Genomic DNA, 18,368 nt, shown 5'->3' on the forward strand with positions numbered 1-18,368 from the left:
TTCCTTCCTTCCTTCCTTCCTTCCTTCCTTCCTTCCTTCCTTCCTTCCTTCCTCCCTCCCTCCCTCCCTCCCTCCCTTCCTTCCTCCCTCCCTCCCTTCCTTCTTTCCTTCTTTACTTTTCAAGGACTGGAAGGTACTTTGTGGTCTCCTATCACTATTTTATTTGTCTTGCTTTTGTTTATAATCAGCCTGTAGAATGTTAAATTGACCCACATGATTTTCAAAGCCTCTCATAATTCATTCTCCTAATTTCCAGGTGTACAGAAAAATAACAGCCATCGATGTTTGCACTGTGTTACTTGATGCATAGAAGATATAGGACTTGAATCTGTCTTCATTATGGGCTCTCCACATAATTTTTATAAGGTGAGTCTCTTCCTATGTTTAATAACAACTAATAACTTTAAGCTAATCTTCTGCTTTCCTTTTTGTTTGCATTTGTACCACACATTTATGTTGTTTATTTTTTAAAGTTTCAGCTTGTTCTTTATTTTTTGGCTTAATATGAAGAAGAACAAGCAATTATGCATTTACTTTGCCTCAGGGGCTGCTGCATTACATTTTTCATTGTCCAACCAAGATATTCAGACAAACACCTTCCACATACAGAAAAATTAAATAGTTTTTTTTCCGATAAAGAAATTCAAAGAAATTAAAAAATTCAAAAATTCAAAGAAATTCAAAGATCAAAATTATGTGGAAATACCTTGCATAATGGAGATATTACTGATTATTGTTTTCTGTTAATACTCAGACATCATGAACAATTCTCAATCCTGGCGCTGAAAATCTAAAAATCCATGTAATTTTAGAATCTGTGAACAGTTATTCAAGTGATTTTGCAGCTAAAAATCTGGAAGCAAGCCACCTTAAAAAGAGGATATTGAGCAGCAGTCTCTTCAACTTTTGATAAGCTGTTCAGTCTAGAGTTCACTAGTTCACAACGTAATATCACACACAACAATACTCAAAGATTTCTAATCTTTCACAGCACATTAAGAAAGTTATTAGGAAAAACTAGGCTGTAATTACCAAAGATATGACATATGGCACACAATTTGAAGGAGACAGCCCAGATCAAGGAGAATTCTAATAAAAATGCACCCATGAATATAGAGGATAAGAATTAAAAATGTGTCAGGCATTTTAAATGGTTGATTATGACTCCAAATTTCCATTTCACTCTGCTGCCTATTTAGGATATCAAAAAAATGCACCATCCCTTCCATCAGCCTATGGAAAGTTAAATTGACCACGAGACAGTCAAAGCCTCCCTTAATTCTGTATGCCAGTATTTTTTAGTTGTACATGAAAATAACAGCAGCACATCATTCCACATGTGAAAAACAGCACTTGCAATTCTGTATGTATGTGTCTGGAAATGTTTCATTCCTTACAGCTCAGCTGTATTTCAGGCTCAGTCCTAGCCTTTGCAGATGCAGACTGGACACACAACTTTATTCTAGAGCTCTTTGTTTGTTGTGCTTTTTATTGAACTGACTTGCCTCTGGGGCAGTGAGTTCATTTTAGTGGTGGTTGCAGCAGGGAGGTGAGAACCAGATGTCTGGCTGGGACTTACCTTTCTACTTTTCATCCTTGGGAATAACTTAAATTTACTTGTATTTGTTTGTGATTAAAGCATGTAGCTGCGTTTGGGTTTTTGGCAAAATCTCAGTCCTTTTCTTTCAGTGGGCAAATATGTTCTTCTCACATATTTTTGGCCAAGATACTGTGTGTGGTCTTCTATCCTTTCACTGTGCTTTAAATACTTCCTCTTGATTTCTTTTTTGTTTAATTTCCTATTTTGTAATATGATTTTTGTGTGTTTTTCCCTCTAGAACATTGGAAACTATTTTTAAAAGCTCTGGGAAAGTACTCAAGTGATTAAATGTTCCTAAACTTTTACTTTGGGCTCCTCAAGGAGCATTTTTGGTTGTTAAATTGGTAAGTCTCTATATTCTCAAATTTTCACTGACAGTCCGCTGGCACTGTTCAACATTTTCTTAAGACTAGATAGCTTATGCTTTCTAAAAGTTATTTGTATGTCTTGAAATAAGTGGCATTCAAAATTATGCTACTAATTCTTGTATGCTATGATAAGGTTACTGCTTATGTTGTGCAATACTTTAAAATGCACCCCGTTTACTTCTTTATTTTCTGACTGCTCATATCCATCCTTGTTATCAATTCTTCTGTTTGCTTAAAATTAGTATGGGTGGCTTCTATTTTGCTCTCTTACTGTTTCCTTGAAAACTGTTAAAATCTTCCTAGAGCTTGAGCCAGAGACTAAGTGAAGCAGGTAAACATTAAAAGTCTAGCCATTCAGAAGGCTGAGGAAGTGGAGAAAGAACTTAGGCTGCAGGCAATTGAAACTATGATTTTCGTCTCTGCCTGGCTTCTCTGGTTCATTGAGTCTGCAGAATCAGGAACTCCTATTCCATATCTGGCTTCCATAGGAAGGAAACCATTGTCTGTATCAGGTTTAGCTTCTGCTGGCTGTGACTGAGGAGGTTTTAACAATCCTGGTGTTGGGTATCACCAGCACCAGAGGAAATATCCCCAAAGCTTACTGACTCCATATCTTTTATGACTGGGGGTAGTCTTCCAGTCTCTGCCCCATCCCAAATGGGGTATCATGGATGACCCAGTTCTGCTAAGTGAATTAGAACCTTCCTTCTGCATTCTCCTCATATCTGCAGCCCTCCTGCCTCAAAATGAATATAAGTAAGATGCCTTTCTTAAGAAACCTGGTCAACCACTTATAAACTCGGGAGCTTTCACTAAATGTTAACTGAATGTGGGGATTAAAAAAGTTACTTTGTTCAACTTAAATTGTTCTTTGTTGCATGGGTTTTTAATGCTCTTTTGTCAACTGGATATCTAAGAGGGGCACGTGGCTCATTTTTCATTAATGGTCAATCCCTTTTTAGTAGATTTACCTTGGGTTCTTAGACTGGCCTGAAACTGACATGGTAAACCATGCATATATCATTCTGGGTGGGAAACTGCTGTCTTAGGAGAAGCTAGCTAGACTGGGAGTTAGTATGATTAACAAGCCACTGGGGGGACATCACTTAGTCACTATGATCCTATTTTTTCCTCTAGAAGATGAAATAACATCACCTGTGCTGCCTCCTTGAGCAGAGGACTTTTGTGAGGAATAAATGAGATGACATATAAGAAAACACTGTGTCAGGAATAGCAAGACACTCTATAGGAGGAAGCTTGCGTCACTCTTTCTCCCTGAGGTGGAGAGGACCAGAAGTTTCCTTCTCACAGATTTCACTCCTTTGAATAAGAGAAAAATGTTTCAGCTAAAAGAGAAACAAATAGGCAGTCTGTTTCACCTTGCCCATTCATTCATCATTCACTCATTCATTCAACATGACAGACAACAAGGCCAATTCAATCCCTCCCTTCGTGAAGCTTATGTTTTAGTAGCAGTGATGGGCAATATCCAAATACAAAAGTAAGATCAGTGATGGACATCATTAGAAAGAGCAAAATCTAAACAAAAAGTTGTTCAATGGATATACAATTTCAGTCATGCAAGATGAGTAAGTTCTAGAGATCTGCTGTACAATATTGTGTCTATAATTAATACTGCATTGTGCACTTTAAAAATTCATTGAAAGGGTAGATCTCATGTTAAGTGTTCTTACCACAAAAAGCAGGGACACAAAGAAACTTTCCAAGGTGATGGACATGTTTATTACCTTGATTGCGGTGATAGTTTCAGAGTGTATTTATATGTCTAAGCCCATCAAATTGTATAAATTAAGTAAGTACAGTTTTTAACAATATCAGTTATACTTCACTAAAGCTGTTTTAAAAAAAAGAAGTGTGGGAAGGATCCAGAAAAGGGCCAGATGGAAGAGGCACAATAGTTGCTATTTTAGGTAATATGGTCTAAAGAAAGATCTCTTTTTATTTTTTCTGGAGAATTAAAACCTGTAATTAATAAACTGCCTGGCAAGAGCATAATATTTGAAATTTCCAAAAAGTCCTTCAGATACCTTTCTCATTTTGCAATTTATAACAGTTTTTTGAGGTACATAGTCTAGATATGGTTTAGGTTTGAGAAGTTGCCACAAAGAATCTGAGGCCCAGCTGGACAAAATTTCAAAATGGTGAACATACATACCCATTTCATGTCTGGTGCTGGCCACACCTAAGCCATACTCCTCTAAAACTTCCTTTACTGTCCTCATAGATTCATCGTAACTAGCAGCCAGGCCAAGGAAGTTATATGAGCCCATGTTGATGACATCTTTGATGATTCTTCCAGTGAACCTGCAGAGAGAAGACCACAAAGGGCTTTCTCATTTAACATCATCCTAGTGCCCCATAAAAGACTCTTACAAGGAGATCTTGGGTCTGTCCCCAATCATATATTTTCTTTTTCCTTTCTGATGTGAATTGCTGTCAACACAAAATGGTCTGCCCTTGGAAGACAGTAACCCCAAAATGAAGCTGGGCAGAGCATTGGAAAAAGGTATCACAAGGCATGGAGTATTATTTAGCCCTGGTTTTCCTTGGGTGCTCACTTCTGTGATACCTGTGTTCTTGTTAAAATTCCAGCAAGAACTTTCTAGGTGAGGAAGAGCCATGATCATCACTGTCTCCTTCAGCAAGAAGTAGGGGGGTATAATTTGTCAATAAGGCTGAAAAGGCTCTTCCTGGCTGGCTCTGTGTATCCTGCACTTTCTGACACAGGCTTTATTTTAATCTAACATAGCCACCCTTAGCAGCTGAATTACCGTGACTTCCTTCACTGGAATTATGAGGGCTTGCAAAGGCCTCAGTGATGGAAGACCAGCAAATTCCATGGTTTGGTGTTCATCATTTCTGTAATTTGGCGCCCATGCTAGGATTTCCTGGGAAGGATTTCTTTCAACCAAGCCCCTCCAGTAGGCTGCCTCACCTAAATGTCCAGTTGTAGTCATCCGACACCCTCTCCATCACATCAAACCGAGACCCTGGGGCACTGCAGATGGGCCGGTTCCAGTTGTCTCTGATTCTCATGTACAGGTTCCGTGTGTAAAAATTCTCAAAGTTTTGATAAAGCGGCACAAAATCCTGTTACAACAGAGGCAGTGGTTTATCTTTGGTCTCCTGCTTTTTGTATTTTATTTGCAATTGAAGGCTGGAAGAGCCATGCAAATAGTCCACCTGCAAATAGTTTTGGTGCAAGGGCCTATAGGTAAGGGGACATGTGGGTCCACAAAGAACTCTGTGAGGCCTCCATCCCTAAAGAACTTACATTTTAGAGGAAGGAAGTAAAAAATATGGCACAGAAAGGTAGCAAAGATAAAGGCAACACAAGATAAGTCCCCAAATGAGTGGTGGACCCAATGAATCCCCGCAGGATTCCATCTGAAAAGTAACAATAGATGTGTATGTCAAAGGAGTTTAGCTGGAGAAAAGTGGTTGGATGATAATTGGTCTTAACTTTTTGAACATGAATATCCCTACTCATGTTTTCAGAAATGTGGATGAACTTGATCTTGGACCTATTGGCAAAACTCTTGGCAGTTGGCTGGCTGTCATATAGCCGAGGGCCTAGAAACTGAGTTGATGAACTTGTGGAGGCACATGGCTTCTCCCACAGTTGAAGTAACAGTGCTGTTTTGCTGTATAAAATGTAAGCCATGCTTAAGGCGTTTGCAATCCAGCTGAGGCTCAAAGCAAAACATAATCTAACTTTTGGTCATCTAACTCTTGATAGTACAAGGCAGAAAATACAAAACCTTGGTCTAAGCCAAGTACTTTGGGCATTTGCAAGATTAGAATGAGAGGGAGAGTCACATCTTGCTGGAGAAATCAAGGAGGTCTACCTAGGAGGGGTCTTGAAGCTGGGCACTGAAGGTGGAATGAGATTGCTTTGGGCAGGAATGCTTGGAGAGGGCACTCAGGCTGAATGGGTCTGTGCTGGAAGTGTAGGGTGTTTTTGAGGAGAATGAGTAAAAATAAAACATAAGGCAGATCTTGTCACTCTGCTCTAATCTATAATGGCTCCCACCCCACTACTATTCCCTGTGGTGTGTTAAGGTGGCAATATCCAGTTGGGCACAGAAAGTGGGACCTTTAAGGGTCTGGATGAAGAACTCACACATTATTCTGGACTCAATAGGGAACCACTGAATGACCAGGAGGGAGCTTTCTTATTCTCCCATCCTTTTTGAGTTCTTTGGTCTCCTTCCTATTATGGAATAAAGCTAATTTCCTGAGGGAACAAGGAGGACCAGGGCTAAGGCTTTGTGGAAGACCTTCTTGTGCTACTGGTTTGGCTTACTCATCTCTTGAACTGATCCATTCCAGAGGAAAATATATAGAATCTGCAGGCTTTGGTGGCTGGTGGTTGCAGCCAAGCCACAGTCTGTTTTGCCACATCACTAGGTTTTCAGTGGCAATGGCATCATTTCTGGGGAGGGAGTTGTGGTTATCTTTAAAAAAGAATGTTTATAACCACAACCCCAGCGCATAACTGGGGACTATCTATTGCATGCAAATTTGGAGGATGGAAAGGGTAACTTTACTGGTTACATCTGTAAGTTGAAAATTTCATACCAAATGTATCTGTCCTCTAATAGCTAAGTATCCTGATAGAAGTTTTAGTAAGATTTAAAGCTACAAAGCTATGATAATTATATCTGTTTATGTTCTAAGAGGGAAATGGACATATTTTTGAGAGAAAAGGAGATTGTATAATTTTAGGAAAATCTTTTCCAAATGATTTCTTCTTCTTCTTTTTTTTTTTTCAAATTGTTTACTGACTTATGGATTACTCCATATCCCCAAATGTTATTTGTGTCCTTCTATTTCTAATTTCTTATTCCTTAATTGAAATGACATATAAATTCATACTATCAAGAGAAAATAGAGAAGTAGGTTGTAAGTACTATTTTTAGACTCTGAATGGAATTTTAGTTTTAGATTTTTTTGAGAAATCTTAGTCAAAATAAAGTTAACAGTTGGCTTAGGAAAAACACTTGGCTTTAGGTAGGAAAACCAAAATACTATGTCTACAATATTAAAACAAAATTAATTTTTTTTTAAAAAAATTATTTATTTATTTATTTGCTAGACCCTGAGAATGAGGGAGCACAAGCAGGAGGAATGGCAGAAGGAGAGGGAGAAACAGAGCAGGGAGCCTGATTCTGGGCTTGATCCCAGGACCTTGGGATCAAACCCTGAGCTGAAGGCAGATGCTTAACTGACTGAGCCATGCAGGTGCCCCCCCAAATTAATTTCAACATAGAACCACAAGATGCACAGGATACCGGGCAGGGGGGACATAGACGTTGTAGAGTTCAAGCACCCATTTGACATGTGAGGAAAATCAGACCCAGCAAGGTGAGTGACTTGAACTCTGGCCAGCCTCTGGCTTCATTCACTTTCCCAGCAGTCATTTCAGAGTGACTTCAGGCTGGCACCTTCCCCACTTGTGCAAGCTTCCCTCCAAAACTCCAGTTAAAACAAAAACCATGACCCACAATATGGAAAGCTAAGGCCAACAGTTTGCCAGACCATGGAGGAATGTCCACGCATCTTTAGGAACTTGGCAGTTACTTGAGGAAACAACCTAGGGCATTTCATCATTGAGCCTCATAAAGATATGCTATCATGGCCTCTTGAGGGAAGGTGAGAAAATACTCCATCTTGCCCAAACTTTCTGGCTCCTGGCTCAGAGATCCAGATTTTCTATCTATGAGGAAATGGGCAGCCAGCTTTTTATTGAGACAAATGCTTTCAAGGCAAGATACAGGGATTCTAACCTATTCTGTGGGATCAGAGAAGACTTTGTAGTAGGGAATGATCTTCATTTCAATATAATTTTTTAGTAATTAAGTACCTGAAACTTCTCTGTCAAAGGGATAGGCCAGTTCTTTTTTTTAACCATGCAGAGCCATTTCTTTGTGAGTGGTGTGAGTTCTAACCCAGATCTGAAACACAAGTTCAGCAGTCTGTGTGTCCCTGAGAGGGAACTACTTAGAATTCAAGGTCTGGTTTGGGTAAGAATTGCCTTCTTTTGCGGCATTGTCCTGCTCTTCCTCTGCACCTGTGACGCTTCCTGCCTCTGCATGGGTGTATTTTCACCCCACCCCATTCCTTTGAGTACCAGTGAGGTTTCTTCAGGAGCAATCAACACCTTCCGAAGGTCAATGTCCTCTAATCTCAGGTAAGCCTCCCACAGCATTTTCGTTATACCAGAAAATGAAACTGGACTAGATATTGCAAAAACAGGAGCACTGCAATAGGACATACCTTTATCTATCTGTAGATACAACTTGTCACTTGGCCTACTCACTATCTTTATTTTTCTTCCTGACACAAATGGCTAGATGTGAGAGTGAAACTTGGGCCATAAGGACAAAATCATTTTGGAGGGTGGGGTGTAGGAGGGTTGAGCAAAATCTAAAAATGCAGCCACAAAAATGTCTTTGTTTCTACTGCAATATGACAATCTTTCTTTTTCCACCTTTAAGCTTGTAGGATACTTTATAATTTTTCAAGTGTTATACATATTTCTATCCAATGTTTATAGACGAATCAGTGGAAAGTCAGAAAATTTGAGTGGACAAACGGAATTACAGTTCTAAAACCAGTGCTCTTTTCAATAACCATGCTACAGGGCTAGGTGTTTATAAGGAAGTGAAGAGAACATATCTATGGCTTATTGTGAAAAAATACTACCGAATTTGGAAGGATGCTCCTTTTTATTTGATTTAAATACCTGCTTATTCAGTAGGAAATAGAATCATGAATTTGTAGAGAGAGAAAAAATCATTATCTAACACCAGTGACTAATTTTTGCTCATATTAACACTTGTTTTCACCTACACTTCTGTTCTCACCTATTTCATTTTATGTCACTATTTCCTTTTGGGAACAGCCATTTCTCCTATCAGGGTTGAGCTCTGAATAACAATAAAATATGTTCATGTTTTCTTTATTGTTGGAAAAGACAATGTATCATAAACAGTTCTTTGTAGTATGAGAAGCACAAAGTCAAGATGGCTAAGTTTAAGTCTATTAAGAAAATAGAGGGAGATTTGAATAAAAACCGTAGACCCAGTGCTTGTAAGTATTCTACCACTCATCTAAAAGTCCTCTGAACTGACAAAAGATGTTTAAGAAACAAAATAAATTTATAAATGCCTATAAAGACAATCGAGAGTATCATTACTGAATCAGAAATATTGAAGCATCACAAAAGATAGAACACAAATAAGATCTGATCAATGGAGAAGTAAAACCATAGGATACCATAATTCTAAAACATTTGCTGAGAAGATTGGTGTGGACATAAGCTAACTGTAGGGGAGTTTAAAGCTAAGAGCCAAAAGCCATAAGAAGTTGATAGTCAGGATGATTAAGTGAGGAGCTAGATCTCTTTGTCCTCTTTTTATTGTGTTAATAAGTAAGAAGCAGTTGTGTTGTCCACAGGACAAATCACCTTGCTAGGCACCAGGAACGGAATGGAAGAGCAATGTCCCAATGTAGAGAAATGGGGAGTCCACATTGCAAGAACACAAGCTACTGGTCTTAGCAACTCCTTCCATTTCCCTTCTTCAATCACTCAAGATAGGTGAATATGTAGGAAAATAAGGATTCTTAAATAAAAAAAGAAATTAACATAAAACAAAGTGTCAGTGCTATTTAAGGAAAATTAGCATAAGAGGTACCAAATTCAACAAGCAGAAGAACTAACATCTAGTGAAAAGACTTAATAGAGCAAAGAGAAAAAGAATTTAAAATATATTTGTCTTTTGAGACAAACAACAGAACAATGCATCTTTTAAAAAGATCAACAGTTCAAAAGTATATTGGACAGCTGAAAAGCAAATTAATAAGCTAGGATAGCAATTGACTAAGTTTTCCAGGACATGATGAGAAAGGATAGAGAAAAAAATATGAAGGAAGTCAAGAGATATGTAAGACAGATTCAGATGATCCAATATCTCTCTAATGGGAGTTGCAAGATTGAAAAAAAGGAGGATAAGAAGGAGAAGTGCAAGAGGAGGAAAAAAAAAGTTTAAAAAGATGGAGGAGGAGGGGTAAGGGGAAATTCCAGAAAGGGAGAAAGATTTGAATACTAAGGTGTAAATGATCTACTGGGTACTGGTTAAATTTCACCTCTCCAGTGATAAAGAGGAAAACCTCAAGTGTTTTCAGAGAAGGAAGAAAGGCAGTTTACATACAAGGGAATAAGAAATGGATTGCTTCAGACTTTTGTAGGTGACAATGGTAAAAAAGATTATGAAGGAAATGATTTTGAACTTAGAATCCTCTACTCAACCAAGCCAGCAATCAAATGAGAAAGCCACATAAAAACATTCCAATATACGTAAGGAGTCATGAGTTTAACTTCCACAGACCTTTTCTGTAATAATTGAGCATGTACCTCACAAAACAAACAATGAAATAATTAAGGAGGAAGAGGAGATGCCAGGAAAAGTAATGAGTGAACAAACTGATGGGCTATAGTTTAACCCAAGTAGTTTTATATATGAGGTATAAAGAAACAGAATCTAAAAATTAATAAACAAAAGATATCCTGGAAAATGGGTATGTGGATGAATGAAATATTATTAAATTCTTCTCCTGGTCTGGGGAAGACTCTCTTCACTAACTGTATCTAAATTCTTTATATATGTGTTAAATATTAAAAGAGAACCATTAAAAAAATAGCAGGGAGAAATGCTATATACAACTCCCTAAGAGTGACAAGGAGAAAAAACATGCAGAACAAAGAAAATTCAATCAAATGTATCAAAGGTATTGAAAGGAAAAGTACTTAAAATTAAAAAAAAAAAACAGAAAATGTAAATATTAAATATAAAGGCAGGAATAAGTTTAAACACATGAGTAATTATAGTATTAGGTTTAACTATAAGGAATTGCCAATGTTTGTTTTTGACCTACAAAAACAGCAATCTCCTATGGTTCAAGAAAGTAATTGTTCATAGCTTATATTATTTTATTAAAACACAGAAGCTTTCATATTTGATTTAAAATAAATCTATATGCTGCTTATAAGAAGGCTATATTTTCTGAAAGTGATGAAGACTGAAATAAAGAGATGACTGGTGAAGAAAAAGCAGATGTATAAATATTCATATCAGACATGACAGAATGCAAGGTAAAGTAAGATAAATGGAACAAATCTACCAAGAACTGTAAGAGCCATAACCCATGTATCTGACAGTTACACTGAAACACATAAGAAAAAGAAAAACTAACAAATCCATAATCACAGTGGAAGACATTAACACACATTTCTCAGAAATTTTAAGTGTGAGAAGACAAAAAATAAGTAAGTCTAGAGGATCCAAATTACATAGTTAGCAGGTTTGTTCTAATAGACTTAAAAAGACAATGTTCAGTTTTTCATGGCACGCATGGAAAATTACAAGAAATTCCAATACAACTATCTGAGAAGCTGTGGCAACTAAGGAGAGATATTCATTAAGGTGGTAGCCTTTGGAATTAAAATATGAAAATATCAATAGCTTTCAGATATGCCATCAATAACTAATTAGAATATGGGATAGAGAAAAAAGATAATATTCAAATAGTACCACCATCAAAAATTCATACCCAAATAATGATCGTAAAAGGAAATATAAGACCTTAGAATAAATTATAAAATTTTATTAAAGGACATGAGAAATACCTAAATAAATAGAGAGACATATCATGTTTCTAAATGGGAAGACTAAATATTATTAAATGTCAAATTTTCCGAAGTTAGCCTATAGCTATAGATTTAATAATATATATTAACAATTAAAATGGCAACAGTTTCTTTAAAAAAATTCAATGCCTGACAAGCTAATGCTAAAGTGTACACAGAGAAAAAATCTTTAAGAATTACCTAAAAACTTCCAAATTTATCTAAAAAATAGTAATTCAAATCAGTGGGTAAAAATTCAATTAATGATATTGAGACAATTTAAAACTCTCTTTTAAAAAAGAAAGTCCTCCTCACATGAAAAGATGCTCAACATTACTCATCTTCAGGGAACTACAAATCAAAATCACAATGAGATACCATGTCACACCTGTCAGAATGGTTAAAATTAATGAGTCAAGAAACAGCAGATATTGGTGAGGATGTGGAGAAAGGGGAATCCTCCTACACTGTTGATGGGAATGCAAACTGGGGCAGCCACTCTTGCAAACAGTATGGAGGTTCCTGAGAAAGTTAAAAATAGAACTATCCTATGACCCAGCAATTGCACTACTAGGTATTTACCCAAAAGATACAAAAATACTGATTTGAAGGAGCACATGCACCCCAATGTTTATAGCAGCATTATCAACAATAGCCAAATTATGGAAAGAGCCCAAATGTCCATTGATTGATGAATGGATAAAGATGTGGTACACACACACACACACACACACACAGGGATATTACTCAGTCATCAAAGAGAATGAAATCTTGCCATTTGCAATGGAGCATGTATTATGCTAAGCAAAATAAGTCAGTCAGAGTAAGAGGTATACCATCCAATTCACTCATATGTAGAATTTAAGAAACAAAATAGATGGACATAGGGGAAGGGAAAAAAAGAAAGGAAGGCAAACCACAAGAGACTCAACTAGAGAATAAACTGAGGGTTGCTGGAGGGGAGGTGGGCAGGGGAGGAGCTAAAGGGGTGATGAGTATTAAGAATGGCACTTATGTTGAGCACTGAGTATTATATGTAAGTCATGAATCACTAAATTCTACTCCTGTAACTAATATTACACTATATGTTAACTAACTAGAATTTAAATAATTTTTTTAAAGTCCTCCGACCTCACACAGCACATAGAAATAAGTTCTAGGTGAATTTATGAATTAATGCATAAATACATCACAGATCATAAAAGTACTGAATGAAATTGTAGGAAAATTTGTTTTAACTTTAAGATGAAAAAAATGCCTGGGGCACCTGGGTGGTTTAGTGGGTTAAGCATCTGCCTTCGGCTCAGGTCGTGATCCCGGGGTCCTGGGATCGAGCCCCGCATCGGGCTCCCCGCTCAGCGGGAAGCCTGCTTCTCCTTCTCCCTCTGTCCCCCCCCCCCCCCCCCCCCGGTTCCTGTGCTCTCTGAAATAAATAAAATCTTAAAAAAAAAAAAAAAAGATGAAAAAAATGCCTTCCTAGACATTTGCTCTTTCCCCAAAGAGCAAAAACTAACAATAAGGAAAACAAAAGAAAATGTCTGATACATATGACTTAAAAATTAAAAATGTAAATATGGATAAATAGAACATAGAAAAAATTAAAAGCCAAGAAACAGAATTAGAAAAATACCAAAAATTATTTAATAGACAAATTAGTCATAGATGGATATATAGAAAAAGCTCCTCTAAATCAGTGAGAAAAAAAATTTAATAAAATCAAGAGCAAGAGATATGAATAGACAATTCAAGAAGAGTAAGTATAAAGTACTAATAATCATATGAAAAGAAGCTCAGTTTCACTGTTAATCAGGAAAATGCAAATTAAGACAAGAACAAAAAATGTTCATCTATCAGCCTGGCAAAAGTAAAAAATATGTTGATCATATCAATATATCAAGTACTAGTGAGGCAGCAAGCACTCCTAGGTACTGCTGACTGGAGTCTAGTTGGGCAAGCTTTTTTGAAAGGCAATTTGCCAATCTCTCATAAAAATGTGTTGAAATACACATTCCTTGAACCCAGAAAGCCACTTCTGGGAATTATCTTGGAATAAATACATGTGCTGCTCATTGAAGAATTATTTGAAGTAATAAAATAATAAAAAATGATAATATAAATAATCATATACCCACATTATGAAATACCATCATGCAAAGTATTAAAAGGAATGAGATAAACTTGTACTGGCATGTAAAAATCTTCAGACATAGTTAGGTGAAAAAAAAAGTCAGTTACACAACAGTGTGTATGATACAATCCCATTTATGTTAAGGAAAAGACAGAATGGGTGCAAATGAACCTATGTGTAATTAAGTGCATGAAAAAGACAGGAAGGAGGCTTTTGCTCGTTATTTCCTAACAAAAAGGAAAGGAAAAAAAAAGATACAGGTTTGAGAAGGGGCTCTTCATTAGTACTTGTCATAATCTACCTATATCATACATTGGCTTAGTAATAGTTGGTGTACATAGCAAAGCTCTACCTTATCAATATGGTTTCACTCATATGTGGAATATAAGGAATAGCGCAGAGGACCATAGGGGAAGGGAGGGAAACCTGAATGGGAAGACATCAGAGAGGGAGACAAGCCATGAGAGACTCTGGACTGCAGGAGACAAACTGAGGGTTCCAGAATGGAGGGGCACGGGGGGAAGGGGTAACTGGGTGATGGGTATTGAGGAGGGCACGTGTTATGATGAGCACTGGGTGTTATATGCAACTAATTAATCGTTGAACACTACATCAAAAACTAATGATGCACTATATGTTGGCTAATTGAACAAAATGTAAATAAATAAATAAATAATTGGTAGAATAAAAAAAATAATGAATTCTGCTTGCCTCTTATTTGTAGACTCCTTCTTGCAAAGGGAAGCAAAGTCTATATTGTAAAAGAACTAAAAAATGATTTAACTAACATTTTAATGACACAGCAGAAGTTATGTATGTGTGTGTAACATGTATATATATATATGTATATATATGTATTTATTTGGATGTTCGGATACATATATCCAGATAAATATTGACCTATCTGAGTATTCACTGTGTTGAAGCTGTGATCTGATTTTACTGATGGTCTTATTTCAAAAAATATTTCTAGAACTATGATTTTAGAGTTGTTGTTCCAACCTATGGCACATAGTTTTCTGCTAGAAGCAATCGTGGAAAATATTCAGCCCTTGTGAGGGTGCATTTGCTTTTTAGAAGCGGCCAGGGGCTATTTGGAATGAAGTCTGGTTGGGGAGATTGGGGATTTCACTAGCCAGCCATTTCTGCTGGGCTTAAAGCTATTGATTTCTTAGTAGATAGTTAAGTCAAAGAAGTGAGGGAGTGACCATTTGTATGCACAGGAAAGGTCAAGAAGCATTGTTCTAAAATACTGGCTTCTGACTTTCTGCATATGAGAATCACCTGGGAAGCTTTTCTGAACCTGACCAAGGGTGAATCACCAATCAATTAAATTAGAATATTTGTGGGTAAAGCCCAGGTATTAGTAGCTTTTAAAACTTCTTCTTTTTTTTTTTAAGCTAGGAATACATTTATAGGAAACTCAAAAACAGGGAAACTTAACAATTCTTTTTTTTTCCTCTTTACTGTAGATGTTTATTTTTTTATTTTATTTTTTTAAATTTTATTATGTTATGTTAGTCACCATACAATACATCATTAGTTTTTGATGTGGTGATCCTCCACGATCCATTGTTTTCGTGTAACACCCAGGGCTCCATGCAATACGTGCCCTCCTTAATACCCATCACAGGGCTAACCCATCCCCCTACCCCCACCCCTAAAACCCTGTTTGTTTCTCAGAGTCCATAGTGTCTCATGGTTCATCTCTCCCTCCGATTCCACCCCCCTTCATTTTTTCCCTTCCTTCTCCTAATGTCCTCCATGCTATTCCTTATGTTCCACAAATAAGTGAAACCATATGATAACTGACTTTCTCCCTGCTTGACTTATTTCACTTAGCATAATCTCCTCCAGTCCCATCCATGTTGATGTAAAAGTTGGGTATTCATCCTTTCTGATGGCTGAGTAATATTCCATTGTATATATGGACCACATCTTCTTTATCCATTCATCTATTGAAGGGCATCTCGGCTCTTTCCACAGTTTGGCTATCGTGGACATTGCTGCTATGAACATTGGGGTGCATACAGCCCTCCTTTTCACTACATCTGTGTCTTTGGGGTAAATACCCAGGAGTGCAATTGCTGGGTCATAGGGTAGCTCTATTTTTAAATTTTTGAGGAACCTCCACACTGTTTTCCAAAGTGGCTGTACCAACTTGCATTCCCACCAACAGTGTAAGAGGGTTCCCCTTTCTCCAAAACCTCTTTTAAAACTTCTTAGGTGAGTCCAATGTGCAGCATAGGCTGAGAATCACTGGTCTAATATTACCATCTCACAAGCTGCTGGCTAATATGTTAAGTTCCCGGGGAAACCCCAATGAAAGCTCTCTGAGTTTGGACTCACCCAGGTCCAAACAGGAAAACCAGTGCTTGGGCCATCTGTTTGCTTTGGACAAAACTCATACCCAGTGACCTTAATGGAACTCATCCTTCAAATTACTCAGAAGAAAGTCTCTCTGGGTGAATCCTGCTATCATATCAGGATGCAAAATGTGGATGCAAAAGGGCAATTTTTAATTCATGCAAACCTTTGGACATTTGTCTTAAAATTCTTTACAGTTACAACTTGCTGAACCCTCTTTGTTTCACGTGGGAGTAAAAATCTCTGGGGATGGGCCAGAAATGTCTGGGATGTACTTGTAGGGGAGCTACAGGGACTCTCTGGATCTAGTGTGAACACAGAATTGCACTGCAATATTTTCTAACAGGCTGGTACCCTGTGGAGCAGGTCTTGCTGAACCTGTTGTCAAACCATAGGGATTGAGAAATGCGGCTGTGCTTGAAGTTTTTCAAGTATCTGATGATGCTTGACATTCATTTGATGATTATATTTGCTGACACCTTCTTCTGGATTTTACAAAGTTAAGTCATTGCATCATTGAGAAAGTGATTTATCTAGACGTCTTTAATGAATTGCAATTCATCAGAGCAGTGGCCTTTGATTTTAAATAAAAGATACATGGGTCCCCAAAATTAAGAGTTAAAAGGAGAATGTAAGCGAGAATATTTAAACCTTGTACCTGTCTGTATTGTCCTATTCTTTGTCAGTGTCTTCTGATTGTTAGTGGAGTCTATCTGACGTGCCAGATATCCTGGGCCTGTGATTTGTTTTTCAGTGCTCTTCTGGAGGAAGGTTTTGATTTTTTTTTTCTTTTCACTTAGTTTATACTAAGTGAATCAGTAATACTAAGTGAATCAGTAACCAAGTGATCTAGATAAAAGGATTGTCAGAGCCTTCATGTTTTGGAGTCAGCTTCAGGGTGTTTGGGCTAGAAATCAAAAAGAAGAAGAATGCAAAAAGATTTTAAATTCGGGGCAACACTTTAGTTTGAATGGATGGTTTGATATGAGAGGAGTCATCCCAGTGAGGGAGAAAATAGGAAAACTGGGTTAATAAACTCTTGTATTTGATTAAAACAAGAAAGAAATGAGGAGAGGGGCATGTCAATTAGCTTGACTACAACAATCATTTTGCTCTGCATATTTTTATCAAAATATCATTTTTTACACTTAAATATATACAACTTTTATTAAAAATAAAAAGAATGCACACAGAGTAGAAGAGTGTAATCAGAATCAGGCATATCTTTATGATCTTTTTGAAAAACATAATTGCTATTCTCCGCCACCATCTTATGGATGTGCTTTTCTTCCTGGTGTTATTTTGCTCTTGGCTGGTTTGTCTTAAGGGACGATTCATTCTGCTCTCTCAGTGACCAGCTTTTAGAATAGAATATAATGCTCATTTCTGCTAGGAGAACCAGGAGTCATTGGAAAGCAGTGTGTTTCCAGCAAGAGACTTCAAGATGTGCCTTAAGGAGCTTATTAACACAAAGCAAGGATACTGTCAGAAGTACAGGGCTGGGGAAAAATAGTAAAAGGCTAAAGGTCAGCCTGAAGGTAGGGTTTCTAGTGACCAAGTCCCATCAAAAAGAATATAGTGACTGCAGCCATTGCAATTTATTAAAACCAGTTACCCTGAAAGGCTATAAATGTCTAAAGGGGCTCAAAAGGAAGGAACATATAATAAAAAGTGTGCCATGTGAAAAGTATGACCACCAAGGTGAGTCAATTGACTGATGCTCTCTACCTCACAGAGATCAAACAGGAGGGAAATCATTTATTTTGTAAAGAAATACAGGGCATTTATTTATTTGATGCAATGTCTTCTTCCTGGGAGATGGTTCGAGCAGTGCTTGCAGCCCTGGTCGCCCTCACTGTATCCCATTGTTCGGGACTAGGCACCCATTCCCCCAGTGCTGGGAGTATTGGAGACAGACAGCTTGCTAAAGGGAGCTGCCTGATTCGGGATCACATCCCTCTATGGTGGTAACCCCCATCTATCATCGCTGGAGGCTCCACACCCTGCCATCTGTGAGGAATGCTTCTGAAGGGCCCTCCTATCTCCAGAGCTCCCTGTGGGATCCACTGAGGCCTTGGCTGGGACTGCATCACAGCTCACCTGTCTCATCTTGCTCCCTTTGCTCCCTGGCAGGTGTATGGGTGTTGCTTCCAGGAGCACACCACAGAAACCTTTCTGCCCTCACACCTCCAT

At 37.6% G+C, this 18,368-nt stretch overlaps 1 protein-coding gene across 1 annotated transcript in view; it reads right to left on the bottom strand.

Annotated features, from left to right (window-relative positions):
* Positions 1-18,368, bottom strand: part of SPTLC3 (serine palmitoyltransferase long chain base subunit 3) — a 147,370-nt gene that overhangs the window by 91,744 nt on the left and 37,258 nt on the right. The window contains exons 3-4 of the mRNA XM_035005830.1: positions 4,925-5,079; positions 4,145-4,293 (exon numbers count right to left, since the gene is read on the bottom strand). Coding sequence (XP_034861721.1) covers positions 4,145-4,293; positions 4,925-5,079 — 304 coding nt within the window. The remainder of the gene's footprint in view (positions 1-4,144; positions 4,294-4,924; positions 5,080-18,368) is intronic.

This window comes from Mirounga leonina, unplaced genomic scaffold, assembly GCF_011800145.1.
Source record: "Mirounga leonina isolate KUSES-001 unplaced genomic scaffold, KU_Mleo_1.0 Mir_150, whole genome shotgun sequence".
Taxonomy (NCBI): Eukaryota; Metazoa; Chordata; class Mammalia; order Carnivora; family Phocidae; genus Mirounga; species Mirounga leonina.